The sequence below is a fragment of the Salvelinus alpinus genome, chromosome 13, assembly GCF_045679555.1.
Source record: "Salvelinus alpinus chromosome 13, SLU_Salpinus.1, whole genome shotgun sequence".
In the NCBI taxonomy this organism is placed as follows: Eukaryota; Metazoa; Chordata; class Actinopteri; order Salmoniformes; family Salmonidae; genus Salvelinus; species Salvelinus alpinus.
The window spans coordinates 11,863,357-11,879,157 of NC_092098.1; the positions used below are offsets into that span (position 1 = coordinate 11,863,357).

At 46.9% G+C, this 15,801-nt stretch overlaps 1 protein-coding gene across 11 annotated transcripts in view; it reads right to left on the reverse strand.

The window, feature by feature from the left end:
- Positions 1-15,801, reverse strand: part of LOC139537073 (signal-induced proliferation-associated protein 1-like) — a 42,212-nt gene that overhangs the window by 13,690 nt on the left and 12,721 nt on the right. For 7 of the 11 annotated variants that reach the window (XM_071337941.1, XM_071337942.1, XM_071337948.1 and 4 more), the window contains 9 exons: positions 7,298-8,702; positions 7,057-7,181; positions 6,704-6,892; positions 6,249-6,423; positions 4,299-4,402; positions 3,521-3,678; positions 2,601-3,198; positions 2,212-2,486; positions 150-536 (listed from right to left, as the gene is read on the reverse strand). In XM_071337941.1, the coding sequence (XP_071194042.1) occupies positions 150-536; positions 2,212-2,486; positions 2,601-3,198; positions 3,521-3,678; positions 4,299-4,402; positions 6,249-6,423; positions 6,704-6,892; positions 7,057-7,181; positions 7,298-8,438 (3,152 nt within the window). In that variant the 5' untranslated portion in view covers positions 8,439-8,702. Of the gene's footprint in view, positions 1-149; positions 537-2,211; positions 2,487-2,600; positions 3,199-3,520; positions 3,679-4,298; positions 4,403-6,248; positions 6,424-6,703; positions 6,893-7,056; positions 7,182-7,297; positions 8,723-10,144; positions 10,399-15,801 lie in introns of those variants that run through there. The other 4 variants (XM_071337946.1, XM_071337943.1, XM_071337944.1 and 1 more) reach the window with 3 other exon arrangements.

Below are 15,801 nucleotides of genomic sequence, written 5' to 3' on the forward strand. Positions count from 1 at the left end.
GGGGTCAGCATTTTGAAACTATTTAACCATAAACGTAATTGTTTTAAACCTGGACGTTTTATGTCATTTTATGAAGCATGTCTTACCTTGTTTCAAAGTAGCCTAGCCAAAATAGGACCATGATGAGACTGAGGGTGGAGGTCACGTACCCGCCACATATGTCCCGGGAGTACTCTAAGGAGTAGCTGCGTGTTAGCTGGGAGTGGCTGATCGCCTCCATGGTCTGGTTGGGTGGGTGGTCATGCAGGGAGGTGGCCCGTAAAATAGGCAGGCTGGGTGTGGAGAAAAGGGAGCCCTGGTCCCCCTTGTCCTCCTCACCCTGTCCCATCTCTGACGGCCTGTCCTCAGCCTCTCCTCCCTCAGCTGGTCCCTCCATAGTCTCCGCCTCCTTTCCCTCTCCCTGTTCACGCTCCTCTTCCTCCATCTCCTCCTCCTCCTCCTCCCTCTCGTCCAGTACCCAAGCCTCTCCAGACTGGCCCTCCCCAGGCTTACGCTCTGCATCCTGGATGGCTTTCTGGTACAACTCTGAGAAACTCCTGGAGCCATCAGAGACAGAATATACACCGACAACATGTTATTACTGAGGAAATATTCATACTTCCCTTTTTAAGCATTCAGTTTGTTCAGGAATGATACAATCCAGTAAGCAAAATTACATTGAAAAGACGTCTTTGCCAGACGTTGAAGTTAGGTTCATTTTAGGTGCTGAATGAAAGGTGAAAATACATATTTTCCGGACATTGAAAATACGTATTTTCCGGACGTTGAAAATACAACTTTTCCCAGACGTTGAAATCAGGTTCATTTTCTGTTCTGAATGAACGTAGAAAACGCGTAATTTACAGATGTTGAAAATATGATTGGCCAAATTTCAACTGCACATACATTCTAAAGGAAGTAAGCGTTATATCACAAGAATATACTTTTTTCCCCCTGTCACATGCACTTATGTTAGCTTTTTCAAAAACTTTAAATCTGGCAAAGATGATGTTTAAAGTAGTCCAACCTACTGCATATAATAAACCAACAGACCACTTTAACTAAAATATAATTCTCAGTAACGGTTACAGAAATGTTTTTTTCTTGTTATGACTGTGATATGTTGTTGTTTATATACCTTAGTAGAATGCACTAACTGTAAGTCATTCTGGATAAGAGCGTCTGCTGAATGACAGTGTTTCCCACAGTTTGGGAAGCACTGCTGTAGAGCAAAGTAGAGTACAGTAGAGTAGAGTACGGCACGGTATGGTACAGGACAGCAGCGTTTAACTCAGTAGAGTATAGCAGAGTAAAGTTTAATTCAGTAGAGTACAGTTAAGTTATATTGTCATATACATTATATACATTATACTGTACTATACTCTACTGTGCTATACTGTAGTCTGTGGATGTTGAAATCAATGCCGGTCCGGACCACACCAAAAAAAGTTTAAAAAATGTAAAAACACGTCTGCGTCGGTTCGTGCTTAGTGGGAGTATTCTAGAGCAGTACCTCCGAGCCAGACGGATGAGGAGGATAAAAAAATAAATAAACTTATGAAGAAACATGGAATCTCTTTGAAATCCAAGAAGTGTCATTCCCTATCACAAGATGTGACAACATTGTAACAGCCGCCACACTTTTTGGGGGCTGATGTTGAACAGGACTGTCAAAGCAGCATCCACTATCTCTCTAGATATTTCCACTAGCCAGTTTGACAGGTATGTGGTAAGCAAAGTTGTGAAGCTAATATCCTGTTAAGTGTTCCCTTTCCTCGATCTGAGCAGTTCCTCCTTCACCAGGCTGCAGTAACACTGGAACACTGGCGATCTGGCGGACATTAAAAGGATGTAGAGGGTTCAGCTAACAGCCACTACCTGGGCCACTATCATTAGAGGCCATTAGAGCCATTGATTGGTGGTTAGCCAGTTGGTGGGATACTGACTACAGCACGCCATAAACAACAGCTGTAACCCTGGCATGGTGCCTCCCTGGCCTCCTGAATGAATCTGTTCCCCTCAGCCCTCCCTCCTCCTCCTCCTTTAACCCCTCATCCCCTCATCAACATTACTCTTCACCTACCACACTACTAAAACTCTTTACAACCCTGACCCCCATCCCTCTCTCCATATCTGCCTCTCCCCTAATCCTTGCCATGTTACCCTCCCCTCCCCTCCCCACTGTCCTCTATCCCCATCCATCTCTCACTCCCCCTCACCCCCCTCTCTGACCTGCGGGGCTTGCCGTTCTCGTCTGGAGGGATGACGGTGATGTGGATCTTGTGGGCAGTGCGGAGCAGTCTGGCCCTCTCCTCCGGCCCCAGGTGCACCAGGGCGTGACCACACAGCCTCACCACCCGCGCCCCCAGCTGCAGACCCCCACTCTCCGCATAGCCAAACCGCTGCAGGTCCGTCACAAAGCCCTCCTCGCTCATCAGGAAGCCTGGCTGGCCCACCCCATCACGCAGCGGGGTCACCTCCCGCGCCTCGCAGCCCCGCGTCACCAGCTGAAGACAACAACAGGACACAGTGAGTTGAATACAGTTATGTAACATCGGAAGAGAAACCATGATGCGATAACACAATATTGAGCAGTGGTGTTTGAAAGCCTTCCCACTCACCTCTAGTCTCTGCACCATCTCCCGTATCTCCTCTGCCTGGCTGTCCATCACACTGATTGACACTGCCTCCCCCCTCTCATAGAAGATATCCAGGCAGGCCCTGCTGTCTGTCAACGCCTTCCAGCCAATCACGTCGCGGCAGCAGCAGTTGAACACCACCCTCCGTGTGTATCTCTCGATCAGCACCACTGATTCAGCTGAAACCCCCAGTAGACAGGGCAGCTTTTGTCCTCCGTTCTCCTCCTCATTCCCACTGGTGGCCCTCACAGCCCAGACTAGCGCCCCAGCACTGTGCAGCTCTGCCCCTTTGGCCCCCTTCAGTTTGTCTTTGCGTTTGCCCCCCAGGGACAGCAGGGGGAACTTGGTGGAGGAGTCGATTGGCGTGGTGGTCACGTAGTTCTCTGCCAGGTCCTTCAGGTACTCCTGTCGTGTACGCGTGGCCATGGAGCGGAACTTCTCCGCCTTCTCGGCAGCGTTCTCAGCGTTCACCGCCTTGGCCAGCAGGAAGTCTCTGAAGGCAGGGGAACGGGGGAATCGAGCACCCTTAGGGAACAGAGGCCCGAATAACGGGATGTCTTTGGAGCGTGTTACCGCCACCCTGGGGGAGAGAGAGGGTAAAAAAATCACACATCCAACCACATAATCATAGTCGTGCAGCACAGTCCTAGTTTTGATACCCTTGTAAATACAATGTGACAACAGTAAACATGTTGTTACACCTGTCATTTCTGATTGATAATGCTGAAAGCAGATAAACATACAGAGACAGTTGTGGAGCAGCCAGGGACAGTGGTACAGCTCGAGACAAACAGAGACAGTTGTGGAGCAGCCAGGGACAGCGGTGCAGCAGGAGACAAACAGAGACAGTTGTGGAGCAGCCAGGGACAGCGGTGCAGCAGGAGAGAAGGCTCTTATCTCACCTGTAGTAGGTGTGGTCAGAGCAGGACTTTTCCACCTGGATGATGATGAAGACATGTTGGAAATGGGAGCGAATGGCCTTAGGAGTGAAGGGCAAAGCCCCTGGCTCCTGGAACACTATGGTCACTATGTCATTCCCAATGTGCCTCTTCCTCAGCAACTACAGTACCAGAGAGAGAGAGGGGGGGGGGGGGGGGGGGTTAGAGGTAGTCAAGAGAGCTGTTAATACATTTTGGTTATTTGATCCACTAATGATCATGTGCAGTTAGCTACTCCACCAGAAGAGCTGACAGATGTGAGCGTCTCCCCAGCCTGACTGCCAGCCAAACAGACAGAGTGGCAGTAGCTCACTATCTATAGTGTATGGGCAGACACAGCATGCTTTTAGAGTGTGAGTTGGACATAGAGACGCAGAGGAACAAGTAATTTGCCTGCCGTGCTTGTTGTGCGACATTCCTCAAGCGGGGAGGCCTTCATTTGAATATGGGGAAATGTGTAGGTTTTAAAACCAAAGAACAATGTTACCATAAACACAGAATCAAGAAGATTATTTTTCATACATTTTCGCGAGGGATGCTGCTTATTCTCTTCAATATTTGCCCCAAAAATACCTAACTATGCCTAAGAAACTCAGTTTCTGATCATTTTCGATGAAAAAGGACTTTCTAAACAACCATGTTATCACATTATCATTACAAGGGCTTCAAGTTGTCTGACTGCGTTTCCTTAGTGTCCTGTAAAGCAGTGTGTAGTGTGTATGTGTTGTGTGTTGTTTGTTACCTGTTGTGTGTTGTTGGCCGTGTAGGGCAGCATGGTGGACACATGGAACATCACCTCATAGTCCTGGTAGCGCGTGTAGAGGGACTGGATCCCCGTGGAGTCCGCTGTATGCACACACACGCGCGCGCGCGCACAGAAAGGTTTACACACGTCGCTATCAGCCTCGTAGCTAACAGAGTGAGAGACAGTCTCCAGATCGTTTTTTTAGTCTGTGTTTACACTATCAGTCTGACTTTAGGTGCTGAGATTACACAGTGATAGACAGTATTAAGATAGAGGACACACACAGTGACTATACAGCTTCTCCCAATACTGCTACAATTACACAGTGTTAGATAGTGTTAATCTTATGTGCTTACTAACCCCTGATGCCCTGTGACTCAATATATACAATGAACAAAGAATGTAATGCAACATGCAACAATTTCAACGATTTTACTGAGTTACAGTTCACATAAGGAAATCAGTCAATTGAAATAAATAAATGAGGCCCTAATCTATGGAATTCACGACTGGGAATACAGATATGCAACTGTTGGTCACAGACACCTTAAAAAAAGGTAGGGACATGAATCAGAAAGCCAGTCAGTATCTAGTGTGTCCACCATTTGCGTGACACATCTCCTTCGCATAGAGTTGATCAGGTTGTTGATTATGGCCTGTGGAATGTTGTCCCACTCCTCTTCAATGGCTGAGCGAAATTGCTGGATATTGGTGGGAACTGGAAAACGCTGTCGTACACGTCGATCCAGAGCATCCCAAATACGATCAATGGGTGACATGCCTGGTGAGTATGCAGGTCATGGAATAACATTTGATTTGATTTGATTTGGAAGAACTGGGACATTTTCAGCTTCTAGGAATTGTGTACAGGTCCTTGTGACATGGGGGGGTTGTGCATTATCATGCTGAAACATGAGGTGATGACGGAGGATGAATGACACGACAATGGGCCTCTGGATCTCGTCACGGTATCGCTGTGCATTCAAATTGCTATCGATGAAATGCAATTGTGTTCGTTGTCCGTCGCTTATGCCTGCCCATACCATAACCCCACCGCCACCATGGGGCACTCTGTTCACAACGTTGACATGAGCAAACCGTTTGCCCACACAACGCCATACACGCTACGCTGTCAGCCATCTGCCCGGAACAGTTGAAACCAGGATTCATCTGTAAATAGCACACTTCTCCAGAGTGCCAGTGGCCATCGAAGGTGAGCATTTGCTCACTGAAGTCGGTTAAGAAGCCGAACTGCAGCCAGGTCAAGACCCTGGGGAGAACGACAAGCACGAAGATGAGCTTCCCTGAGACAGTTTCTAGTAGTTTGTGCAGAAATTATTTGCTTGTGCAAACCCACAGTTTCATCGGGTGTCCAGGTGGCTGGTCTCAGACCATCCCGCAGGTGAAAAAGACAGATGTGGAAGTCCTGGGGCTGGTGTGGTTACACGTGGTCTGCGGTTGTGAGGCCGGTTGGACATACTGCCAAATTCTCTAAAACAACGTTGAAGGCGGCTTATGGTAGAGAAATTAACATGACATTCTCTGGCAACAACTCTGGTGTACATTCCTGCAGTCAGCATGCCAATTGCACACTCCCTCAAAACTTGAGACATCTGTGGCATTGTGTTGTGTGACAAAACTGCACATTTTAGAGTTGCCTTATATTGTCCCAACACAAGGTGCACCTGGGTAATGATCATGCTGTTTAATCAGCTTCTTGATATGCCACACCGTCAGGTGGATGGATTATCTTGGCAAAGGAGAAATGCTCACTAACAGGGATGTAAACAAATTTGTACACAACATTTGAGAGAAATACGCTTTTTGTGCGTATGAACAATTTGGGGGATATTGGGACCAACACTTTACATGTTGCATTTATATTTTTGTTCAGTATATATCCTGCCTGTAGATAACGTGTAGATAGTATGTATGTGCAGTGCTCACTCTTGGTGTCCAGCTGAGCACGGTACTTCTCCCAGCCTTTCAGCTTCACTCGCTCCCCCAGCAGGTCCAGGAACTCCTCGAAAGCCGGCCCGGAGCTCTCGTTGTTGTACATGTCCTCCTCAGAGCTCTGGCCTGCACGGCAGTACATCACCCCCACCTTCCTCTGGAAGTTCAGCTGGAGAGAGAGAGAGAGAGAGAGATTTTCATCAACTATTGTGTTTTTGCTAATAACCATGGCAGCCAAAAACTTTTAGAATAGATGCACTGTACCTCTCTGAATGCCTGTTCAAGTTCAAGTGATAGTATCAAAATGGACAGATCAGACACATTTCTCTGTAGACTGCTCCATAAGAGGTTAACGTGAACCATCTAAAAGAGTATCCTGATGGATCTGACATCTTATTGGCCATGCGCAGGACACTGAGAGGGGTCAACCCAGGGTGGGTCCTACTCACCCCCTGTTCGTCCAGCTTGAGCAGGGTGTCTCGGACCTTGGGCGAGGTGGAGGCCAGACGCAGGCAGTGGAGGTTGAGCTCAGGGATGATAAACTCCAGGAGCCTCTTAGGAGACAGGCCGCGCGGGGTGGTGTGGCGGGCCGCTGACGGCACGGACTCCTCCAGGATGGAGCCTCGCAGAGTCTTCAGCTGGGAGGCAGGGACAGTCCCGAGGGGTGTGAGTAGATGGACAAATGTGTGCGATAATAGTAAGTATGGGTATGTGTGAATGGCGGTATGTATTCAGAAAAGGATCTAGAAGTCTGTCAATACTGTATACTCATATTGACCTTGAATGTGTAGTGTAGACTGACCTCAGTGGTTCTGAAGATGATTCTGTAGTTATACTGAGCTCCACTGGACCCCTCCTTCTCCTCTCTACGGAAGCTGATGGCCACTGGACCCAGTCGGTCATCTATACCAAAGAAGTTCTGATGATCTGAGGAGTGGAAAGAAATATCCCTGTAACACCGTTGTTGACGAACACAAACAGCCTCAATCATTTATTGAGGTAAAGCAAACATGATCTTTCACACACACCGATGCAGCACTCACCTTTCATGTAGAAGTATTTGCGGTAGTAGTGGGCTCCCAGGTCTGCGTGTTCTATGAAGTAGTTGCTCTTGCCCTGCTGTTGGACGTGGCTCTCTCTGGGTTCCTCCAGTACTGACACTGCATCGTTGGGGTTCCTCAGGCTCAGCCACAGGCACCCTCTTCCCTGCGTATGCCCCAGGCCCGCCCGCTCCTCACCCCCCATCTCGTTACGGAAGTGGGGGCAGCTGAGCAGCAGCTCGTTGTCGTTCCCATCTCCCTCGTCCAGCAGACACTGGTCAGGGTCCTCCACAGCCCCACCACCACTACCCCCACCCTGCGAGGGGGAGGAGGGTGTGGCCTGGGTGAGGGGGCGCATCGTTGAGGCGGCCGACGCCCCTGAGGTGATGTTCTTTTTGCGGCCGATGCTGTCTCGATTGCTGGCTGCTTCCAAGAGGTCAAACAGAATGCTCTGAACATCATAGTGAGCAAAGTTCCTGACCCAGGCTCCGCCTCCCAGGTTGTCATAAGGACCTGGTTGGGGGATCTGTGGGGGTGAAGGCTTGGCCTTCTTGCTCAGCCCCTCAGGCTTGGGGGGCTTGGCTGGTTTTGGGGTTTCTCCTGTGGGGGCGGAAAGAGCCCTGAAGAAGCCGTCTGGTTCTGGGGGTGTTGCATGCAGACCCAGCAGCAGGAAGGGGTCTTTGAAGCGGAGGGCGTTGGGGCTCAGAGCTCCCTGGTCGTCTGCACTGAGCTCCTGTGTTCCTGACAGACCTGTCTGTCTCTCCAGTGAGGAGAGGCTGCCATACTCCCTGTGCAGTACCACCCCTGAGTCCCCCTGAGCCCCGGCACCTGCCTTCTCCCCCACCACCCGTGTGGCCTTCCCTCCCACCTTACCAGAAGAGTCCAGGTCACCCAGCGTCACGTCACTGTTGCTTCTCTGCATGATGTGTCCTCGGCCCACTGACCTCAGGTTCAGACTCACACGGTTCGGGGTAGTAAGGCTCTCCCCATCTTCCCCCTCCCCGTCCCTCCTCGGGGGCCACTCCCCTGCCAGCACCCTCGCCCGTACCCCACCGTCCCGCTTAGAGTCAAAGTTGACCGTTGCCAGAGGGGGTCGCGGCCTTTGCCGGCAGAACTTGCGGAGGAAGAGGTCGTCAGACTGCATGGTGCCTCAGACTCTGACTCCAATCCTCCAACTATCTCTCCTCACTTTCCCAAACCGGATGAGTAAATAACAAAATGCAGAGGACTATTAGATGACAGTTATGTCCCACAGTCAGATACAATTATATGTTTTAAGTCTGGAAAGCGTACACCCATTCCAAGTTATTTTAGGACGTTCTCCAGCTCTGCAGATGACTACGATTCTGGTGTGCCCCAGTTTTGGTTTGGTCCAGTTTTGGTTTGGTCCAGTTTTGGTTTGGTCCTGCTGGTAGAATGTACAGAGGAGAGGAGAGTTAACCATGAGAAGAGCCCAGCTCTTTATCCCCTGTCATCCATTCTCTTTGGATGACAGGGAGGCACTGGTCACCTGTGCACAGAGACAAAACGACGGTCATTAACCTCAGACACCCATCTCCCACCCATACTGCTATTATCCTTCCTGACACCTCAGATTTCATTCAATCACTGAGGTTGTGTTCAGTGGTTGCAAATCAAACTATACACCAGTGTTTTTTAAGCCACTTTGTCAAAACATTATCCTGAAATTCGAATGCATTTCTTTTCAACAATGACGCATAGAAATCGAAATAGGCAAACAAGCAGCTCTGACGTGTGTTGTTTTGTTCTGTATTGTTTTACCTCTCAATACTTGCATTATGATTTTTTTCCCTTTGCAAAAATAGCTGCCAAGCAGTCGTATGTGGCCCAGCACATCCCCTCTACGGACAGTCACAATAGAACACTGCAGGAAGGGGGAGGTGGCCTTCCTGTCCTAAAACAAGTTAAGAATAAAATAGTAATAAACATAACAATGCTAGCCAGGCTGCCAACAGAATAAGACTCCCTCTATCTATCTCATACAGTGTCTATTTTGAATACAGTAGCCTGCTGTGTGTCTAAGACAATATTCCCCTCTGAGACATTAAAGTTCATCCTCTCCTATCATATACAATCCCCAGAGAAAGCAGAAACATTCAACGCCACCGGACTTGTAAATCCACACAACCCCACACATTATCTGACATCCCAACTGTAACACAGCCTTGCTTGTTTATTTTATTTTATGGTCACATTTGCTCATAAATTGTCATATCCCACCAACTCTCTCTCTCTCTCTCTCAATAAATGCAAGTCAATGCAAGTCAATGGTACCTATATTAGCATTTTCAAAATCATGTCCAAGTCATCTATAAGCAACTCCTTTGAGTTACACAATCAATGTTGAGATACTTTAGGATGATTTGGACCAGAAGGGCAAAAATAAAAAGAGGGTCTGTACATCAAAACCTCAATTTAGTGAGGATATTAATAGTGAGATATTTGATTTATTTAATTAAAATATGACACCTAGACTTTAGCTTGTAAGAGTCAATTAAATAAAAATAACAAAATTAAACGTATAAAGTGGATTTTAACATACTAATATTCAGGGGCCATTTAGTCCCATAGAGGGAGGCTTTTTAATTGAATAACATAACAAAACAATTGTAGGATAGCCAGTACGTAAATATCTACATTTTTTTCTGTCTCGAAATTAACCAAGGTACCCTACAGGAAATGATAGAGTAAGACTTCCGTCAATAAGTGACAGGCCAGTCTATTGCTTAAATGAGGGCCACTATTCATAGGTGGCATTTCATTATCTACACTTATTCTAAACATCCTAATTCTTTCTCATTACAGACAATTTGTTTCAGGTTAACTCACAGGCGAAAATAGGTTGTTTTCAAATGAATTGCCTCGGTTCCTGGCATCCCCTTTCTTTGTTCCCTTCTCTCTGGTAAAATTGACGTCAATCATACGATATCGGAAACCAGTTGGTCTTTAATACAAATATTAGATTCTTCTTCATTCTAAAGGCAGCTTCCTGTCTCGCTATTTCTCATGCATCTCCTGTCTCGAGATGATTTGCAGCCTCGAGAGCAGGTGCAGCGACGCAGCTCACACGCATGTTTCCCGGTGCGCGTTAGCACAGAATGCTGCAGAGATGTTGAGGTGACTGGTGAGTGAGGGAGTAAATCTCTCTCTCTCTCTCTCTCTCTCTCTCTCTCTCTCTCTTGCTCTCTCTGCCTCTGCACAATTGAATGTAAATAGTTACTCCAGATATTGACTGAATATTGGAGAATTGCAATTTACCTTCTGTCCCCATAACGGAACAATCCCCTTGTGCCTGGTTGCAAAGATACAATATTTTAGACCATGGTGGCATGTAAACATGACAACATGTTTGGACATGCTTTCTGACATTTCTCAAGCTATGTACTGGATGTCCTTAACCACAGCAACTCACTCTGATATATTTTCTGGATAATATCAATTTCTTCAGTTCTTTGAAAGTCTTTTTTTACTGAAGCAAATCAGGTTAAGAGACGTGTTCAATGACAGGCAGCAGCTTCCATCTCCCTGCTGGTACCAAGCCCAGCCACTTACTTTCCATCCAAGGTCTCTGAATCTCCCAGCATAGTGTCCGGACTTGTGGGAGTCAAGATGAAACAATGTGTACTCTGAAGGTGATAGCTGGGTATGCAAAATAGTTTAGGATAGAATTCTTTGAAATACTGTATTTTGTCTGAAATTAGAAAAAGGACTACAGCATTTGTGTGTACTTTGAATACACACTGAGCATGTATGGAGTGGCTGTACATCCACTGTATAGCCATGCGTTCCCCCTGGAGCCACTCGATAGTTCCCTGGTGCTTTTAGTGAACCAATGACAGATTGATTGTAAGCACGCAATCAACAATATCAAAAGCTGCATGCATCCACAACAAGTGGCCATTCATTTAATTCATCTCTTTTAACAACACAATAACACATGCTAAATATTTGATCAATCCAGTCTCTGTTTTCAGTCTCATGCATTATAAATTGATTGCCAGCTTACAGTAAAGCTGGAAATGCAGTGGTTTAGTCAAAACCATATAAATGCCTGCAGAGGAACCTGCCCTGCAGTCAAATCCTTCTACTCCCATGTTCTGTGGGTCGACAAAGATCAGGGCCTACCCTAGCCTTTTGGGGGCCCTAGGCGGGACATACGGTATACTAAAGTAAGGAGTCAGACTGATAAAGGGAAGCTTTAACTAGTCCAGTACTGTATGTGCTGTTCTCTAACTGCCCAGTGAGACTTCTGGTTCAACTACGCAATAGGGGTCTACGGTGACCACAGCTTCCTCCTCATGTCACTTCTGTGCATAGCTGCAGAGGTTCACTTCTCCATCCTCCACAGACTACTATCCAACATGTCTGGTGGTTTCTGTGTCTAACAGGGTAACGAGTGACTCTGTTGACTGTATTAGTTATAAAAACAAAGTTATAGCGAGAATTGTCCCCCCACCCTAAAGGCCATGTGAACTAACATAGTTCTGCGGTCACATCTGTCACTTCCTATATTATTGTTAGATCTGCATTTGTGCTTTCGTTCAAACAAAAGGTAGAGCACAGGATGTAAGTTTTGCAACTTTATAGAAAATTGGTTAATGTTTTTCATTTGAAACACCTAAAGGGACATTTAAAAAAAAAAAAATCTACTTCATATTCATAATTTCCAGCACCACCCCAACAACACTTATGTTCCTCTATATCTTTTATTACAAAACCTAGAAACGTGCACATTTCACAAATGTTGATGTTGGGGTGGTGCTGGAGATGATGAATTTGAAGTTGAAAAATTGTGAAATGTCCCTTTAAGAGATCAATACGCATACTTCACTATATTGTACGTATAAAGTTCATATTACAGTAAATCACAATAACCGACAAATTACAGTATTTTTCCTCTTCTATCAAAAGATTAAGCAAAGAGGGATTACCCAAAACAGGCAGCCAGGGTATTAAAGGGCTCTCCAGGACTTTCTGAAGATTGGGAGCGTTCATCGTGACAGTTCAGCGGGCCCACTTCACAGTCCACACATCCTCTCATGAAACCAGAGAGCAGAGCAGTCTCAGTGCCCCGGAAGCCAAACCAGGCATGCACTGCCTCACTACATCATTAAGCTAGGACACTGGTGTTTGATGCAGTGTCTAACCATGCTGATAAAACACTGCTAGCTGTGAGTGGCTGCTAATGATCTCAGATCTCTGCCTCTATCCCGAGTATCTTGGCTCTCTGTGTGACCTGTGTTGAACCAGTCATTCTATCAGGACTGTGCTGTCAGCCCCTTGGTACTTTAGCAGACTCAAATACACTCCCATTCATTTAACCCAGGTATTTAAAATGGTATTTGAAATAATTTATTTGAACACAGGTCTGTGTTGGGCTCATGTTTTCTAGTGTCTTTCACAAGCTCTGCTCTGACCTCAGTGCTTCGGAGGCATGAGTGTTCAGCGCAGTGGGGTTTCCATCCTGTTTGGTGTACATGCTAGACCCAGGACAAGGCTCCAGGGTGTGTGCTGTCCGGATGTTACTATGAAAAGGGAGTCATAGGGCCGCCATGTTTCCTGGACACTTTTCTTTTTGCACCATCTCTGACCCCTCCTCCCTTTCGAGACTGCGTCCTGTACAGCAGGAAGTGATGTCACATGCATCCTGACCTTATTAACCCTCAGAGGAAGGGTGTCATCATCATATCTCCCCCTCCCATCATGGCTAACTGGACTGTTGTATCAGAGAGAGACCAGGCAGCCTTCAGCCTACCAACCATAAGTCTCTGTTCAACTCCTGACCTACATCTCACATGAAGATTACATCTGATGCGTTTTTAAGCTCCTTCTCATCAGCAAATCGTTTTGAGGGGGAAAAACAGCAACAACAAAAGCATTTATGAATAAATGAAATGATATATTGTATTTGGTGTAGCCTACAGTAGGGTACATGCTTGAAATGTATTTCCTTCAGGCCCAGCTCTGGGGAAAAAAGCTCACCATAGGCAGTCATTCAATGTGATCAATGACCAGGATTGGTATCCGAACCATGGCCATATCAGACCTATCAGGTGCTAAACTGTTTCTTTATGGAAGGTTTCAGTAGACGTCTAGGTTTACAGATCCTTGATGGGCTCATAGATTCTATTGTATGTTACTATCTCTGTTGAAGATAGAAACTGGTTCCTTATGGAGGGTTTCAGTAGGCGTCTAGGTTTACAGATCCTTGATGGGCTCATAGATTCTATTGTATGTTACTATCTCTGTTGAAGATAGAAACTGGTTCCTTATGGAAGGTTTCAGTAGGCGTCTAGGTTTACAGATCCTTGATGGGCTCATAGATTCTATTGTATGTTACTATCTCTGTTGAAGATAGAAACTGGTTCCTTATGGAGGGTTTCAGTAGGCGTCTAGGTTTACAGATCCTTGATGGGCTCATAGATTCTATTGTATGTTACTATCTCTGTTGAAGATAGAAACTGGTTCCTTATGGAGGGTTTCAGTAGGCGTCTAGGTTTACAGATCCTTGATGGGCTCATAGATTCTATTGTATGTTACTATCTCTGTTGAAGATAGAAACTGGTTCCTTATGGAGGGTTTCAGTAGGCGTCTAGGTTTACAGATCCTTGATGGGCTCATAGATTCTATTGTATGTTACTATCTCTGTTGAAGATAGAAACTGGTTCCTTATGGAGGGTTTCAGTAGGCGTCTAGGTTTACAGATCCTTGATGGGCTCATAGATTCTATTGTATGTTACTATCTCTGTTGAAGATAGAAACTGGTTCCTGTGTTATTAAACAGCTATATGCCGTTACTGACGACGCAATCTGCCGTTGAAAATATCTGGCTCCCCTGATCTGTTTCTGTTTTTGGCTCATGGTTCTCCACGCACATGTGGGATTAAAATGATCTCTTGAAATTGGGAGCAGGACAGATTACTATGATAACTCAAACCAAAGGCCATCAAGAGTATGTATTTCTGTACTTCTGGAATTATTTCAAAAACCCTCATTAGAACTGCAGAGAAGTGCGATACGATAACAAGGATTCCAAGCATACGTGTCACTAGACCTCAGAGCAACATCGTGTGTTATACAATTTTCCTCATTGCATACTAGTATTCTATGCTGAATCACAGTACTGCCACCAGCTACGCAACCTCTGTCCTCCAAATCACAGTACTGCCACCAGCTACGCAACCTCTGTCCTCCAAAACACAGTACTGCCACCAGCTCTGCAACCTCTGTCCTCCAAATCACAGTACTGCCACCAGCTACGCAACCTCTGTCCTCCAAAACACAGTACTGCCATCAGCTCTGCAACCTCTGTCCTCCAAAACACAGTACTGCCATCAGCTCTGCAACCTCTGTCCTCCAAAACACAGTACTGCCACCAGCTCTGCAACCTCTGTCCTCCAAATCACAGTACTGCCACCAGCTCTGCAACCTCTGTCCTCCAAAACACAGTACTGCCACCAGCTCTGCAACCTCTGTCCTCCAAAACACAGTACTGCCACCAGCTCTGCAACCTCTGTCCTCCAAAACACAGTACTGCCACCAGCTCTGCAACCTCTGTCCTCCAAAACACAGTACTGCCACCAGCTCTGCAACCTCTGTCCTCCAAAACACAGTACTGCCACCAGCTCTGCAACCTCTGTCCTCCAAAACACAGTACTGCCACCAGCTCTGCAACCTCTGTCCTCCAAAACACAGTACTGCCACCAGCTCTGCAACCTCTGTCCTCCAAAACACAGTACTGCCACCAGCTCTGCAACCTGTCCTCCAAAACACAGTACTACCACCAGCTCTGCAACCTCTGTCCTCCAAAACACAGTACTGCCACCAGCTCTGCAACCTCTGTCCTCCAAAACACAGTACTGCCACCAGCTCTGCAACCTCTGTCCTCCAAAACACAGTACTGCCACCAGCTCTGCAACCTGTCCTCCAAAACACAGTACTACCACCAGCTCTGCAACCTCTGTCCTCCAAAACACAGTACTGCCACCAGCTCTGCAACCTCTGTCCTCCAAAACACAGTACTGCCACCAGCTCTGCAACCTCTGTCCTCCAAAACACAGTACTGCCACCAACTACGCAACCTCTGTCCTCCAAAACACAGTACTGCCACCAGCTCTGCAACCTCTGTCCTCCAAATCACAGTACTGCCACCAGCTCTGCAACCTCTGTCCTCCAAATCACAGTACTGCCACCAGCTCTGCAACCTCTGTCCTCCAAAACACAGTACTGCCACCAGCTCTGCAACCTCTGTCCTCCAAAACACAGTACTGCCACCAGCTCTGCAACCTCTGTCCTCCAAAACACAGTACTGCCATCAGCTCTGCAACCTGTCCTCCAAAACACAGTACTGCCACCAGCTCTGCAACCTCTGTCCTCCAAAACACAGTACTGCCACCAGCTCTGCAACCTCTGTCCTCCAAATCACAGTACTGCCACCAGCTCTGCAACCTCTGTCCTCCAAATCACAGTACTGCCACCAGCTATGC